We start from the raw sequence: 17579 nt of genomic DNA, 5'->3' as shown, positions 1-17579 counted from the left end.
GTGTGTGTGAGAGAGAATGTGTGTGTGTGTGTGTGTGAGAGAGTATGTGTGTGAGAGAGTATGTGTGTGTGAGTGTGTGAGAGAGAATGTGTGTGTGAGAGAGTGTGTGCGAGTGTGAGAAAGTGAGAGAGTGAGTGTGATAGTGAGTTTGAGAGACAGAGTGAGTGTGAGGGGTGTGTGTGAGAGAGGCAAAGTGTGAGAAAGAGTGTGTGACAGTGAGTGTGTGAGAATGTGTGAGTGTATGTGAAAGTGTGTGTGTGTGAATGCAGAAGTGTGAGAGACAGTGTGAGAGAGAAAGAGTATGTGAGAGCGTGTGTGTGAGAGAGATATTTTTGGGGTCGAACAGAGAGGACGTGTCCCCTTTTCTTTTGGCTCACGTCCAGCCCTCGTTGCCCCCGGTGATGCCTTGTCCTTATATTTTAGCTTATTGTTGTCTTGCCTCCTGGGCCTTTTTAATTTTTTTCATGTTTTATTACTCCTGTTAGTTTGAGAGAGAGATAGGGAGAGAGAGAGAAATCAGACTGGGAACTAATTATCCACTGACAGATGAAACTGCAACTCACTCATTCCAAATTTCCACCAAAAACAACACTGCTTCATGAACAGCTGCAGGAATTTTGATAATGAGTTCCCCCTCATTTCTTAAATTCCCCCACCCGACTTCCGTGTGTGAAGGATGCAGGTGAGCGCGCTGGCTCAGGAACCTTGCCGATGTGATACTGAAACCAAGTGGTGACTTCTGCCTCGTTGGTTTGAGGCTTCTTTACACGTCAGAACCGCAGTGAGCACAAGGTGAGAGCATAGGTTCACCCATTACAGCACATCACTGGTACCACAGCCCGACTCTGACCCCCATCTTATTCCTCAAACACTTCTCCCTCCTTCTCCAATCTCACCATTCTGGTGATATCTTCCCACTTGCCTCCTCAAAAGGGTCAGCGTCTTGTTGCTTCTGTGTTAGAGACACTCTCTAAATACAAGTGGCGGTTTATCTCTATGGAGCAGGGGTGGCTTATTGGAATCAGAACACAGTATGGCTCAGGAAGTGGTTAAAAGTTTATTTATTCGTCACAAGTAAGGATTACATTAACATTGCAATGAAGTTACTGTGAAGTTCCCCTAGTCGCCACATTCCGGCGCCTGTTCAGGTCAATGCACGCTAACCTGCATACCTTTCGGACCGTGGGAGGAAACCGGAGCACCCAGAGGAAACCCACGCAGCCACAGGGAGAACGTGCAAACTCCACACAGACAGTGACCCAAGCCAGGAATCGAACCCAGGTCCCACTGTGCCACCTACCTAGGGTGGTAAGTAGCCTAATAATTCACACACACAAAAAAACAGCAACCTTACCTCAGGGAGAGAAGGTCCTCGGTGCAGGTGGTGGCATAGTGGTATTGTCGCTGGACCAGTCATGCAGAGACCCAGGGAGATGCTCTGGGTTCGAATCCCACTACGGCAGATGGTGAAATTTGAATTCAATAAAAATCTGGAATTAAAAGTCTACTGATGACCATGAAATCATTGTTGATTGTCATGAAAACCCACCTGGGTCACTAATGTCCTTTGGGGAAGGAAATCTGCCGTCCTTACCCGGTCTGGCCTACATGTGACTCCAGAGCCACAGCAATGTGGTTGACTCTTAAATGCTTTCAGGAATGGGCAATAAATGCTGGCCCAGCCAATGATGCCCACATCCCACAAATGGATAAAGATAAAAATGTTGGGTAGCATGGTGGCACAGTGGTTAGCAATGCTGTCTCACAGAGACCGGGTTCGATTCCTGGCTTGGGTCACTGTCTGTGCAGAGTCTGCATGTTCACCCCATGTCTGCGTGGGTTTCCTCTGGGTTTCTTCCCACAATCCAAAGATGTGCGGATTAGGTGGATTGGCCATGCTAAATTGCCCCTTAGCATCCCAAGGCGTGTAGACTAGAGGGCTTAGCAGGGTAAATTCATGGGGTTACAGGGATAGTGGCTGGTGGGGATTGTTGTTAGTGCAGGCTTGATGGGCCGAATGGCCTTCTTCTGCACTGTAGGGATTGGATGATTCAAAAAGACAGCTCACCACCACCTTCTCAAGGGGCAATTTGGGATGGGCAATAAACGCTGGTGACTGGAAGTGCACATAGATTGTCACTAATGTCTCCTTTAGGATGGGAAATCCGCCGTCCTTACCCGGTCTGACCTACACGTCACTCCAGAGCCACAGCAATGTGGTTGACTCTCAACTGCCTTTGGGTAACTCGGGATGGGCAATAAATGCTGGCCAGCCAGTGACACCCATGTCCCACAAATGAATAAAAAAAAAGACATCAGAAGGTGAGGTGTGTGCCTCAGGGATCGGTGCTGGGTCCACTGTTATTTGTCATTTATATTAATGATTTGGATGAGAATGTAAGAAGCATGGTTAGTAAGTTTGCAGATGACACTAAGATTGGACAATGGACAGTGAAGAAGGTTATCTCCAATTGCAATGGGATCTTGATCAATTGGGCCTGTAGCCTGACAAGTGGCAGATGGAGTTTAATGTAGATAAACGCGAGGTGACGCATTTTGATAGACTGAACCAGGGCAGGACTTACTCAGTTAATGGTAGGGTGTTGGGGAGAGTTACAGAACAAAGAGATCTAGGGGTACATGTTCATAGTTCCTTGAAAGTGGAGTCACAGGTGGACAGAGTGGTGAAGAAGACATTCGGCATGCTTGGTTTCATTGGTCAGAACATTGAACACAGGAGTTGCAACGTCTTGTTGAAGTTGTATAAGACATTGGTAAGACCACATTTAGGATGCTGTGTACAGTTCTGGTCACACTATTATAGAAAGGATATTATTAAACCAGAAAGAATAAAGAAGAGATGGATACAACCAGGACTTGATGGTTTGAATTATAAGGAGAGGATGAATAGACCAGGACTTTTTTCTCTGGAGCGTAGGAGGCTGAGGGGTGATCTTATAGACATCTATAAAATAATGAGGGGTACAGATCAGCCAGATAGTCAATATCTTTTCCCAAAGGTAGGGGAGTCTGAAACTAGGGGGCATAGGTTGAAGATGAGAGGGGAGAGATACAAAAGGGTTCAGAGAGGCAATTTTTTCACACAGAGGGTGGTAAGTTTCTGGAACAAGCTGCCAGAGGTAATAGTGGAGGCAGGTACAATTTTATCTTTTAAAAAGCATTTGGACAGTTACATGGGTAAGATGGGTTTAAAAGGATATGGACCAAATGCGGGCAATTGGGATTAGCTTAGGGTTTTTTAAAAAAAAGGATGGCATGGACAAGTTGGGCCAAAGAGCCTGTTTCCATGCTGTAAACATCTATGACTCCACGAGATACAAAGTCTAGTAATTCTTGGATGTGAGAAATGTGGAGTGCGTCACAGAAAAGGAGCAAAGATCCATCTCCCCTAACACTCATCAAAATTCAGGCAATTTTGCCTAAATTCAAGAAGGTAGCTCACCACCACCTTCTCAAGGGTAACTAGGGGTGGGCAATAAACACTGGTGACTAGAACTGCACATAGATTGTCATTAATGTCTCCTTTAGGAAGGGAAATCTGCTGTCCTTACCCAGTCTCGCCTACATGTCACTCCAGAGCCACAGCAATGTGCTTGACTCTGAACTGCCCTCGGGGAGAAGTAACAAACTCCTCGACCTCTCTCTCTCTCTCTCCCCTAAGTCTCTCCTGTCCCCCAATCTTGTGCGTCTAGGTGATGGATGAGATTGGGGGCCAGGCACAGGCAGATCACCACACCAGAATATCTTCGAGAAACTGCTACACATTTTACAAGACGTGACAGACATGAACTCCTCAATTGGAATAGCTTTTTATTACAGGGTTAAAACAAGTTGGGAAAACAGTCACGTTACTATCCTATTGTAATGTGAAGTGCACCATTGGCCTACCATACACATGATCCACTATCATACAATCTTTGCATCATGACAGTACACCAGACACCACAAAAAGAACTGACACAGTTATCCGAGTCAGGCCTCCCCAGATTGGAATCAGCACGGAAGAGTCTGTCTGCAAATCTTAACTCGCGTTCAGCTCCCGGCAAGAGTTGCATTCTCATTTTATGATGTTAATCTTAAAAACACCAAGAAATTTGGCAGGAGTTTCAAGTTAACGGAGCGCGGTGAAAGCATGAACGTTCATGCGCGCCTAAAGCGGGATTGCTGCCTGCTCACCTTTTATTTAAATTCCCCCTCAAAGCTCACTTACGTTAAAAACTCAAGCAGGCCAAAAAAAACAGCACCGTCTGGACTGTCACTGAGCCAAGTCGGGACATTTGATCTCCAGCGCCTAACCATTTTAAGAACCAATCATCCATTACCTTAAAAAAAAACTCAGACAAGCATTATCTCACTATCGACTTTCACAAGTTCATTCGCAGCCAGTTCCGTGGCCAAGTCTGGATTTTCCTCTGAGTCTACGACCCTGTTGCTTAGGAAACAGGTGGTCCAATTCTTGCAGGCCTTTCGTACCCTTCAGACAAAGTCACGACGTTAAACGTAAAAGAACAAGATGCTTTCTTGTCCTGCAAATAAAATCATCTGGATGGTTCAATCAGACTCTGAAGATGTGTTTTGTATGTAGTCCTAATCCTCACCCAAGATGATTCCACGGACACGGTTAAATGTATATCCTATGTAAAATATCTATATAAAAGATGGCATCAGTAATCAGCAATTAAAAGTTGGGAGTTCATCCCTAAATACAATTATTACTACACAATATGTACATTAGAGCAGTATTGACTGTACCAGAGTGAACGCCAATGGGACAGGGTCTTCCTACAATGAAACTGAAAGATACTGTCCTAATTATGTGTCAAAGGTATTATAAATGCAACTAAGTGACTCTCAGAGGTTTTTTTTCCCAATGTGAATACCAGTCAAGGTCGGCTAACCCTCATCCCTCTCCCACTTTCCCATCTGTTCCAAAGAAAATTCCGCCTGCTCCTTCCTGGTTCTAAGGAAGGAAACGAGATGCCCCGAACCAGGGTGGGGTGGTAAATGTCTTGCGGCCACTGGCAGATCCTGGCTCACTGCCTGTTGAGGGTGATTCTCACGTAGGAGGTGGGGACGTAGCCTTCCTCTCCGTCGTTCCGCCTGACCCGCGTCCACCCGTCGCCCTTGTCCGCTTCAATCAAGTGCAGCACTTCTCCCTCCGCCATTGGGATGGTGCCTTCGCTACTGCCTGGCGAGGGACAAACAATTGACGGATTGTTAACACATTGTTCTCCATAAGATATAAGAGCAGAATCAGGCCATTCGGCCCATTGAGTCTGCTCTGCCATTCGATCATGGCTGATGTGCTCCTCATCCCCATTTTCCTGCCTTCTCCCCATAACCCTTCAACCCATGACCAATTAAAAATCAGCCTAACTCCTCCTTAAATTTACTCACTGTCGCAACATCCACCGCACTTTGGGGTAGCGAATTCCACAGATTCACAACCCTTTGGGAGAAGTAGTTTCTCCTCAACTCCGTTTTAAATTTGCTGCCCCTTATCCTAAGACTATGACCTCTCGTCCTAGAATGTCCCACAAGAGGAAGCATCCGCTCCACGTCTACTTTATCCACACCTTTTATCATCTTGTACACCTCAATTTGATCTCCCCTCATTCTTCTAAATTCCAGAGAGCATCGGCTTAAACTGTTCAATCTCTCTTCATACGACAAACCCCTCATCTACCCTAAAGGGGAGGCAACGGCCTAGTGGTATTATCCTTACACTATTAATCCAGAAACTTAGCTAATGTTCTGGGGGCCTGGGTTCGAACCCCGCTACGGCAAATGGAGGATTTTGAATTCAATTAAAAAAAACCTGGGATTAAGAATCTACTGATGACCATGAAACCATTGTCGATTGTTGGAAAGTCCTATCTGGTTCACTAATATCCTTTAGGGAAGGAAATCTGTCGTCCTTACGTGGTCTGGCCTACACACGAGTTCAGAGCCACAGCAACATAGTTGACTTTCAACTGTCCTCTGAACTGGCCGAGCAAGCCACGCAGTTGTAACTTCATTGCAGTGTTAATGTTAGCCGACTTGGGACACTAATGAATAGACTTTAAACTTCTATTTCAAGAAGGCACTTTCACCGCCACCTTCTCAAGGACAACAAGGAATGGGCAATAAATGCTCACCTATATCCTACAAACTAATTTAGAAAGATCACAGACATTCAATACCCACTTGAGGGCGATTCTCAGGCAGTCAGCGAGAAGACAAAGAGGATGGACCCCAGGAATCCCTCCAGTTCTTAATGGAACATGTTGAAGTGGTGGAACGGTTGGGGAAGTGGAAAGGGTGCCTCAGTGGGTAGCATGTTCCCATCAGAATCAGAATGTTGTTGGGGGCAGGGCGCCTGGAAGGGGTGGGGGTGGAGTGGGGGCATTCAAATGCCACTCCAGAGGCTAGAAAATCTAGTCTGAAATTCAGTGAAGTACTGAGGGAGTGCTGCATTGTCAGAGGCGCCACCCTATGGGCGAGTTGTTAATTCGTGGCCCAACTTGCCTCCCCCAGCCCCGGACTTAAAGAATCGTAGAGTTACAGAGGTTTACAGCATGGAAAGAGACCCTTCGGCCCAACTTGTCCATGCCACCTTTTTTTTTAAACCCCTAAGCTAGTCCAGTTGCCCGCATTTGGCTCCATATCCCTCTATACCCATCGTACCCATGTAACTGTCTACATGCTTTTAAAATCAAAATTATACCTGCTTCTATTATGCCTCTGGCAGCTTGTTCCAGACACTCACCACCCTCTGTGTGAAAAAAATCCCCCTGGACCCTTTTGTATCTCTCCCCTCTCACCTTAAACCTAAGCCCTCTAAGTTTTAGACTCCCCTACCTTTGGGAAAAGATACTGATTATCAAGCTGATCTGTGCCCCTCATTATTTCATAGACCTCTATAAGATCACCCCTCAGCCTCCTACACTCCAGAGGAAAAAGTCTCAGTCTATCCAACCTCTCCTTATAACTCAAACCATCAAGTCCTGGTAGCATCCCATTAAATCTTTTCTGCACTCTTTCTAGTTTAATAATATCCTTTCTATAACGTGTGATACTCTGCCACTTTGAAGGACAGGGACATTCTCACCAACATTCAACCCTCAACCCATATTACTGAATGAAAAGATGATCTGGTCGTTGCCAGGTTGCTGTGTTTGAGGGCTTACTGTGTACAAATTAGCTCATGCATTGCCTACATTACAAACTGGCTCCAATTCCAAACTAAATATTGGTTGTAAAATGCTTTGGGAGATCCTAAAAGACACTATATAAATGCAGTCTTTTTTTATTTTGCTTCTTTCAAAAACAATAAGAAGAACTAGGAGTAGGCCTTATCCTTATCAGGTTAGACGGATTGGCCATGTTAAATTACCCCTTAGAGTCTCGGGGTCTAGCTGGGGCAAACGTTTGGTTTATGGGGATAGGATCTAGGTGGGATGTGGTCAGTGCAGACTCGATAGGTTGAATGACCTCTTTCTGCACTGTAGTATTGTATAATTCTACAAACTATGACCCCCTAAGATCAGGACTCCAACACCATTGAAAACTGTCTATAGAAACATACCTTGTAGACTACATTTTAAATCCCACTTGGGTAGCGCTCCCAATAAATAGCAGAAGGGATTACATGCACATCTGCCCTCAGGGGCGTGAGTCTTGAACAAAAGCAAAGTTCAAAGATGGTCTTCCCGGCATCCTCACATTCGGAACCTGTTCTTTCAGTAATTCTCGTCATCTTACCATCAAATGGATACAGGGCAGTTGAGCTTCCTATTGGGTGGACAAGGTCATCCTCAAAATCATCAAACTCTGAGAGCGAAGGCGGTTGTGGCAATGGCTCCTGGCCACTATCGTCAGAATAAGTCGTGTCCGGGCTGGTTGAGTAAGACAAAAGAAAACAATCACAAACTTTTCAAGCTAATTCTGAGTTATGTTCTTGGGTGTCAGCCGTGTCTCGGAGGATAATTCTCTCACTTATGAGCCAGACAGTTGCCGGTTCATCGTAGAATCCTATAGTGCAGAATGAGGCTATTCAGCCCATCGAGTCTGCACCGACCGCAATCCCACCCGGGACTCATCTCCATAACCCCATACATTTACCCTAGCTAATCTCCCTGACACTAGGGTCAATTTAGCACGGTCAATTCACCTAACCCGCGAATCTTTGGATTGTGGGAGGAAACCGGAGCATCCGGAGGAAACCCACGCAGACACAGGAAGAACGTACAGACTCCACACAGACAGTGACCCAAGGCTGGGAATCGAATCTGGGTCCCTGGCGCTGTGAGGTAGCAGTGCTAACCACCGTGCCGCCATGACATTGCTGGTGCATTTGGCCAGACTCTGATGTACAACTGGGTCATTCCCATTTGCTGGGCTGACTAAGTATGGGGTTTAAAACAAACAGTTGTTGTTGCCGCCAGTGGAATGAGGGAGGATTTGGAGAACTACCCAAGGTATTCACTTACCTTTCCTTCTCATGTGATCCATTGTTATTCAGGGAAGGTGAACGATTACCGTGGGGGACATACTGCAGGCAACTGTCACTCCGTGAAACCAGTTTCCCTTCTGCATCGGTCAGCCAGGTCTTGGGAACAAAACCAAAGGTTCATTTTTCAGCATCCTGTCACATCCAAAGTGGCACCATATTTTCTTACCCTCAGCTTTCACAGCTCCAACCCCACTCCTCCCCGCACCAGATCACCAACAACCTGCCTTGCGCCCCTGCCCCCCCCCAGCATATTGTATATGCTGATACAATAGTTGAGAAAGCCCAACTATTTTCTCGGAGACAAAGGAAATTTGGCATGTCTGCTTCGACTCTCACCAACTTTTACAGATGCACCATAGAAAGCATTCTTTCTGGGTGTTTCACAGCTTGGTATGGGCTCCTGCTCTGTCCAAGATCCCAAGGAAGTACAGAAGATTGTGAATGTAGCCCAGTCCATCACGCAAACCAGCCTCCCATTCATTGACCCTGTCTACACTTCCCACCGCCTCGGAAAAGCAGCCAGCATAATCAAAGACCTCACACACCCTGGACATTTTCTTTTCCACCTTCTTTCTTTGGGGGAAGAGATACTAAAGTTTGAGGTCACGCACCAACCGATTCAAGAACAGCTTCTTCACTGCTGTCAGACTTTTGAATGGACCTACCTCTCATTAAGTTGATCTTTCTCTTCACCCTGGCTATGACTATAACACTACATTCTGCACTCTCTCCTTCTCTCTCCCCGCAACCCCGAATCAGTAAACTACATCATTATCTTACCTCATATTTCTGAACCTCTTGGCGTAGTCGTTCGATCTGCTGGCTGGTCTCGGTTATTCTGGGCTCCAGGCTGTTTGGATCACCCATCTGCGGGTTCCGCTGATATACATCTTTCATTTTATCTAAAGCTTCGCTGTGAGAGCAAATCAAGACAGCACGTCAGCCTCTCATTCCCTGTTCTTCTATATACACAAAATATTAACAAATTCTCTCCACTCATGACGCTGAATCAAGCTGGGGTTCAACTATCCCTTTGGCTAGGAGGCTAGTTAATGATGCAGAGCAATGCCAACTGCGTGGGTTCAATTCCTGTAACGGCTGAGGCTATTAATGAAGGCCCCGTTTCTCAAACTTGCCTCGCCACAGAAGGCCGTGAAAATTTTAAAGTTTATTTGTTTGAAGTTTATTTATTAGTCACAAGTAAGGCTTACATTAACACTGCAATGAAGTTACTGTAAAAATCCCCTAGTTGCCACACTCCGGCACCAGTTTGGGTCAATGCACCTAGCATGTCTAGGAGGAAACCGGAGCGCCCGGAGGAAACCCACGCAGACACGAGGAGAACATGCAAATTCCACACAGATAGTGACCCAAGGCAGGAATCGAACCCGGGTCCCTGGTGCTGTGAGGCAGCAGTGCTCAGCACTGTGCTCCACCCCGCCTCCCCCCCAGTGAAGGACAAATCACTGAATATACTTAAGGAGGAAATACACTTCTAAACTCAAGGGGTATGAGCACAGTAAGAAGTCTCACAACACCAGGTTAAAGTCCAACAGGTTTATTTGGAATCACGAGCTTTCGGAGCGCTGCTCCTTCATTGAGTGAGTGGAGAGGTAGGTTCACAAACACGGCATATATAGACAAAGACCCAACTGCAGACTGGACTTTAAAAAATAATTACAGGTTGGACTTTAATCTGTGAGACTTCTTATTGTGCCCATCCCAATCCATCGCCGGCATCTCCATGTCAAAGGATATGGGAGATGAGTGTGGACTTGAGATGGAGGATCAGCCATGATCAAACTGAATGGCGGAGCAGGTTCGAAGGGCCAAATGGCCTGTTACTCTTATTTTCCATGTTTCTAAATGTTAATCTGTGCTGGTTTCAGCCAGGTGCAGTTGCTAGAGGGAATTCCAATTGATCCCTGGGCTATTTACCGAGGTATATAGATTCTGATATTGTGATGTCAGGGTCCCTTTAAGAAAGGTTTGTTTTTAAAAACATAATTTCTGCAACTCATGGTTTCAGTGATGTAATTATTGCTGGGCTGACTCTGATGAGTCCTATCATTAAGTGGTAAATGGGTTGTTTGTGTTTACGCGGGGATTAGTTTTACGACGCTACATTGTCAGGAGGATGGTCATGTGTTTTTTTGGGACAGGATTCGATTTCCCCCCAGTGGGTTTAAGGTTCCGTTTTCAGTTCTGAGCTGCCATTTGGTTTTAACAGGGGTAGCCAGCTGAACAGAAGGGTCTCGGCCCCCCTGTTCTATTTGGAAGTTCTGCTGGTTATCTCGAGGCAACGCTTTGCCTTTCTGGAAGGAAAGTGCAGGCTTCGAAAACTAGAAACTAGAGCTAGGGGGCATGGCCTCAAAATCAGAGGAAGAAGGTTTAGGGCTGAGTTGAGGAGGAACTTCTTCACCTAAAGGGTTATGAATCTGTGGAATTCCCTACCCAGTTGAGGCTCCCTCATTGAATGTTTTAAAGGCAAGGATGGATAAATTTTTGAACAGTAACGGAATTAAGGGTTATGGTGATCGGGTGGGTAAGTGGAGCTGAGTCCATGAAAAGATCAGCCATGATCTTATTGAATGGCGGAGCAGGCTCGAGGAGCCAGATGGCTGACTCCTGCTCCAAGTTCTTATGAAAAAGACTCAATTCCAATCAAGTGAGACTTTAATCTATGGTGTGTTAACATGTGAAAGGTTTGTGTCTATGAAAGCTTTTGGTTTGTTGGAATAGCTTCAATTAAGGGTTAATACATTATTGTGGTTGTTTTTATTCTTTTTTTGTTTGTAATGTTAAAGGTGATTGCTAATTTTCTTTCTATACATGTTAACTATATTCTTAAATAAACTTTGTTTGATAAAAGCTCCCTAGTGGGTCATTCAAATCATTCTGAAATGAAGCATCTCATGCTGAATTTCAAGATGCAAAACTTAGGGTTCAGGTGGGCTTCGTAAAACACTTTGGAGATTCTAACCTGACCCATAACAATATGCTGCAGCAGCATGGACACTATCAAGACAAAAGACCGAATAAGCAAGCAGCTGACGCCTGGTTATTTAATCTGCAAGAGACAGGGTGGGCTAGACTTTGCTTTTTCACTGGGCGGCACAGTGGTTAGCGCTGCTGCCTCACAGCGCCAGGGAGCCAGGTTCGATTCTCGGCTTGGGTCACTGTCTGTATGGAGACTCCACATTTTCCCCATGTCTGCATGGGTTTCCTTTGGATGCTCCAGTTTCCTCCCACAGTCCAAAGATGTGTGGATTAGGTGGATTGGCCATGCTAAATTGCCCCTTAGTGTCAGGGGGATTAGCTAGGGTAAATGCATGGGGATAGGGCCTGGGTGGGATTGTGGTCAGTATAGACTCGATGGGCTGAATGGCCTCCTTCTGCACTGTAGGGTTTCTATGATTCTACTCAATGATAATGTCAGGGGACTGGCTGCCAAGGATGGACTTCTGTCACCAACTGCCCTGTGCATCTCCACATGTGTCAGACTAGATAAAGTCAATCCAACTTTACCCCAACCCCATTCTGAGATCAGATACCACCTGGGCACTGCAGTACACTTACTGATCACACAGCCAACTGAGCAATCACAGCTACTCACAGGAGGTGCCTCATGTTCTTACAGCAAGCGAAATGTGGTCCAATTCCCCTCCTCTGCAATACAACGTGCACCCTGACTTACCTCTGGTCCACTTGTTTCTGCAGCTCCTTATTCAGATCGTCAATTTTCTGCTGAAGCTTCTTGCGACGCTGCTCAGGTGGCAGGTGGCTAAAATCCTCAGACACGGTAAGCTGCAAGGAACAAGTCAAGTTAGTGACAGACAAGGTCACACAAGTCAGTCAAAGTTACAGCAACAAAATGAGGGACCACACATATCCTCCCCCCCCACCACTACACAAGGAAAGGAAACATGATGGAGTCTGGGGAAGGGTCATTTATAGAATGAGGCCATTTGTCCTGTCAAGTCTGTGTCAACTTTCCCCAAGAGCTGGTGAGTGAATTTACCTCCTAGCCCTGTCTCCCTTGGTGTTTATCCAATTGGCTTTCAAAAACTATAATATGAACCTGTCTCCACCACACTCTCAGACAGTGCATTCCAGTTCCTAACCACTCGCTGTATGAATCTGTCTCCACCACACTCTCAGACAGTGCAGTCCAGATCCTAACCACTCGCTGTGTGAACCTGTCTCCACCGCACACTCAGACAGTACATTCCAGATCCTAACCACTCGCTGTGTGACCGCACACTCAGACAGTACATTCCAGATCCTAACCATTTGGTGCAGGAGAAATATTTTTCTAATGTCAGTTTGATCCTTTTGCAAATCAACTTATAATTGATGTCAATGCATTCTTGACCCTCCTGCTACTGATCTACTCTGGATTCTGAAGCAACACAATCAAATTTCCTCTTAACCCTCTCTTCTCTGAGGACAACGACACAGTCTGTCTAATCCAGCCAGGAAAATGAAGTCCCCCAACCTTGGAATCATTCCCTCAAACTGTGCCTGTACCAGCGTGACAGTTTTCATACCTTTTCTTTCCAAAGAAAATGTCTAGGATTGGGACAATACATCACAGCTGAGGCCAAACCAGAGATATATAGACAACAAATATAGAAAATGCTGGAAAATCTCAGCATGTTTGACAGCATCAATGGAGAGAGAATAGAGCCAACGTTTCGAGTCTGAATGACCCTTCATCAGTGCTCTTTTGAGACTGATAGAAGTTAGTAAAGTTAAATCCGGATGAATCCTGTCATATCTTTTGATCGGAACACTTCTTTTGCTCAGAACAGACTAACTTTGTTATTTAAGTCTCATAGTTACCACGGACATTCTTCTGTGGCCAAATTCCCCTCCAATTTTGCTGGCGACGCTACCTTAGTGGACTGGATCGCAAACAATGATGAGACAGAGTACAGGAATGAGATAGAGAGTCTGGTGAACTGGGGCTGTGACAAAAACTCTCCCTCAATGTCAACAAAATGAAGGAGATTGTCATCGTCTTCAGGAAGAGCAAAGGACGACATGCCCCTGTCTATATCAATGGGGATGAAGTAGAAAGGGCTGAGACCATCAAGTTTTTCAGTGTCCGGATCACCAATAACCTGTCCTGGTCCCCCCATGTTGACACGATAGTTAAGAAAGCCCACCAACGACTCTACGTTCTTAGAAGACTAAGGAAACTTGGAACGTCAGCTACGACTCTCACCAACTTTTACAGATACACCATAGAAAGCATTCTTTCTGGTTGTATCACAGCTTGGTATGGCTCCTGCTCTGCACATGACTACAAAAGGCCGCAAATGTAGCCCAATCCATCACACAAACCAGCCTCCCATCCACTGCCTCGGCAAAGCAGCCAGAATAATTAAGGATGCCACGCACTCCGGACATTCTCTCTTCCACCTTTTTTGCATCAGGAGAAAAGATACAAAAGTCTGAGGTCACGTACCAACCGACTCAAGAACAGCTTCTTCCCTGCTGCAGTCAGACTTTTGAATGGACTTATCTTGCATTAACTTGATCTTTCTCTACACTCTAGCTATGACATTCTGCACTCTCTCATTTCCTTCTCTATGAACGGTATGCTCTGTCTGTATAGCATGCAAGAAGTAATACTTTTCAATGTATACAAATACACGTGACAATAATAAATCAAACCATGGGTAAGTGATAGCGTATGATTGGGGTAATGTTTTTTGGTTTAAACCTCCCACTATAATGCTGTTCTTAGCACCCTCCGTCATGTCAGATTCTGACAACAGTCTGCTTTTCAGAGGACTTCATTAACTGGACCATAGCCAGGACGCTGAAGACAAGGTTAGGGGTGAAAGGGCAAAGGTTGAATCTGAGTAACAACACATAGGAGACACAGGCTGGAGGAAGTTTCAGAGACAGAATAAGGCAGTGCCCATTAAAGGACCCGAGGGTGATAATTTTTTTTAAACAAAACATTGGAGGAAGGGATAGCAAAGGTGGAGGATTGGGCTGATGGATGAGCAAGATTGCATAAAGGCAACAGTTTTGGACAAGGTGGAGTCTGGGAGTCCAGCATAAGTTTAAAGTCCATTTATTGTTACAAGTAGGCTTATATTAACACTGCAATGAAGTTACTATGGAAATCCCCGAGTTGCCACACTCTGGTGCCTTTTCAGGTACACAGAGAGGATTTAGCATGGCCAAGAAGAAGAAAATTTGGCATCTCAGCTACAATTCTCACAACTTTTACAGATGCACTATAGAAAGCATTCTTTCTGGTTGTATCACAGCTCGGTATGGGCTCCTGCTCTGCCCAAGACCACAAGAAATTACAAAAGGTTGTGAATGTAGCCCAATCCATCACACAAACCAGCCTCCCATCCATTGATTCTGTTGCCTTGGCAAAGCAGCCAGCACAATCAAAGACCCCATGCACCCTGGACATTCTCTCTTCTACCTCCTTCCATCCAGAAAAAGATACAAAAGTCTGAGATCATGTACCAACTGACTCAAGAACAGGTTCTTCCCTGCTGCCACCAGATTTTGAATGGACCTACCTCATGCTAAGTTGATCTTTCTCTACACCCTAGCTATGACTGTAACACTACATTCTGCACTCTCCCCTTTCCTTCTCTATGAATGGCATGCTTTGTCTGTATAGCTGGCAAGAAACAATAGTTTTCACTGTATACTAATACATGCAACAGTAATAAATCAAATCTAATCAAAAAAGATGGTGGTGCCAGTGTAGAATTATCAGTACAAGGCTGACACGGGTGCAGTACTGGGGGAGTGCTGCTCTGTTGGAGGTGCTGTCGTCTGAATGTGACATTAAGCCAACTCACCGTCTGCTAACTCAGGTGGATGCAAACGAGACCATGGCAATATTTCAGAGTAGCGGGGGGGGGTTACTGACAGAACAATACTTGACAAATATGTGACAAAAATAAATCAAAGACCGTAACACTACATTCTGCACCCTTTCCTTTCCTTCTCTATGAATGGTATGCTTCGTCTGTACAGCGTGCAAGAAACAATACATTTCACTGTATCCCAATACATGCGACAATAATAAATCAAATCAAAGAGGCAGCGAGAGCAGGGCAGAGTCAGGTATCTCTGCGACAGCAGGAGTTAGCATGTCTTTGCAAGGGAGGACACAGTAGGTCAGGGAAAGTGTTAACCTGATTGTTCCTCGGGTTTTCTTTTGGGAAGTGCACTGTCATTTCTGTGCAGCAGGGGGCACCATTTTAAGGGATGATGATCAAGTCAGGCGAGACAATCTGTGGAGCCGCAGTGCTTATTGCATCTGTACTTTATATGCAAGCAGTAATCGTCATTCCTCGTCTGGGTGTGTCCGATGAGTAAATACACATCAAATACCTTGAACAAGGTCAAGATAAGAAACTGGGATAAAATGGCCTCCAGACGAGGAGGCGGTTTGTGATTCTGAGTGGATTTCTGCAGCGATGCCAACCTGTACATGTCCCTTGATCAGAAAATAGGTCAATCCACAAAAATCAAAGAATGGGGTTAAAAAAAAAACATTTTCCTAAAATAAAATCTTTTTCAGGTCTTGAATCTTTGCTGACGGACAGCACCCTCTGTGCCAATCACGCTTTAGTCACGACCGTCCACTCAAAATTAATGGATAATGAGTGGGTAAGATTCCCAAAGTCACTGTTCCAAGGTTAACTTGTCCCCACCAGCCATCCCTGCTGACAGAGACTGTCGACTTCCTAACGGATGCTCAAAAGTACTTTTCTGCACCAGAAATCCACATGCAGCTGGAGATCTCGCACAGCGACAACACTGCGTACAATCAACACAACAATACAGCACAGGAGAGGACCATTCAGCCCATCGTGCCAGTGCTACTTCTTTGAAAGAGCTACATAATCAAGTCTCACTCCCCCGGCTCCTTCCCGATAGCGCTGCAACTTATCTCCTTCATCTATATCAAATTTCTTATCGCAGGATTACAGGAATGTTGCAGCGCAAGAGGCGGCCATTCAGTCCAAAGCTTGGTATGCCCCCTACTCTGCCCAAGACTGCAAGAAATTACAAAGGGTCATGAACGAAGCCCAGTCCATCACGCAAACCAGCCTCCCATCCATTGACTCCGTCTATACTTCCCACTGCCTTAGGACAGAGCCACCATAATCAAGGACCTCTGGACATTCTCTCTTCCACTGGGAAAAAGATATAAAAGTCTGAGATCACCTACCAACCGACTCAAAAACAGCTTCTTCCCTGCTACAATCAGACTTTTAAACGGACCTACCTTGCACTAAGTTGACCTTTCTCTACACCCTAGTCACAACTGTAACACTACATTCTGCACTCTCTCCTTTCCTTCTTTATGAATGGTATGGTTTGTCTGTATAGTGCTCAAGAAACAATACTTTTCACTGTATACTAATACACGTGACAATAATAAATCAAATCAAAATCAAAAAGCTCTACAAATGAGCAATTCACTTAAAGTTTATTTATTAGTGTCACAAGTAGGCTTGCATTAACATTGCAATGAAGTTACTGTGAAAATCCCCTAGTTGCCACATTCTGGTGCCAGCTGGGGTACACTGAGGGAGAAGGCCGGAGCACCCGGAGGAAACCCACACAGACGTGGGGAGAACGTGCAGACTCCACACAGACAGCGACTTGAGGCTGGAATTGAACCCAGGTCCCTGGCGCTGTGAGGCAGCAGCACTAACCACTGTGTACCACGCTACCTCTTTTTACTATTTATTAACTTATTATTTAACTTATTGCTATTCTCCCACCTTCTCCCCATAACTCTACACATTCTTCTTTTTCAGCCAACAGTCTAATTCTGTTCCAAATGCTTTGTCTCAGGGAGACAATTCCAGATCCAAACCGCTCGCTGCATAAAAACAGACTTTCCTCGCGCTGTTCTTGCTTTTTCTTAAAAACCAATTATGTTGAATCTTTCGCAAATAGGGAAAATTTCTCCTGATCTACTCTGTCCAGACCCCGCACGATTTTGAATTCCTCGATCAACTCTCCTCCTGGGACACTAAGGGGCAATTTAGCATGG

General features: G+C 45.3%; 1 protein-coding gene across 3 annotated transcripts in view; it reads right to left on the bottom strand.

The window, feature by feature from the left end:
* Window positions 1–3814: 3814 nt before the first annotated feature.
* Window positions 3815–17579, bottom strand: part of LOC145361077 (cdc42-interacting protein 4 homolog) — a 127381-nt gene continuing 113616 nt past the window's right edge. For all 3 annotated transcript variants that reach the window (XM_080216655.1, XM_080216656.1, XM_080216654.1), the window contains 5 exons: window positions 12216–12325; window positions 9299–9431; window positions 8496–8614; window positions 7768–7901; window positions 3815–5209 (listed from right to left, as the gene is read on the bottom strand). In XM_080216655.1, coding sequence (XP_080072781.1) covers window positions 5055–5209; window positions 7768–7901; window positions 8496–8614; window positions 9299–9431; window positions 12216–12325 — 651 coding nt within the window. In that variant the 3' untranslated portion in view covers window positions 3815–5054. The remainder of the gene's footprint in view (window positions 5210–7767; window positions 7902–8495; window positions 8615–9298; window positions 9432–12215; window positions 12326–17579) is intronic.

The sequence above is a fragment of the Carcharhinus amblyrhynchos genome, chromosome 33 (genome assembly GCF_965287045.1).
Source record: "Carcharhinus amblyrhynchos chromosome 33, sCarAmb.v2.hapA, whole genome shotgun sequence".
Classification (NCBI taxonomy): domain Eukaryota; kingdom Metazoa; phylum Chordata; class Chondrichthyes; order Carcharhiniformes; family Carcharhinidae; genus Carcharhinus; species Carcharhinus amblyrhynchos.
The sequence above is the reverse complement of the archived record's forward strand: the minus strand, read 5'-3'. Positions and strand labels throughout refer to the sequence as shown.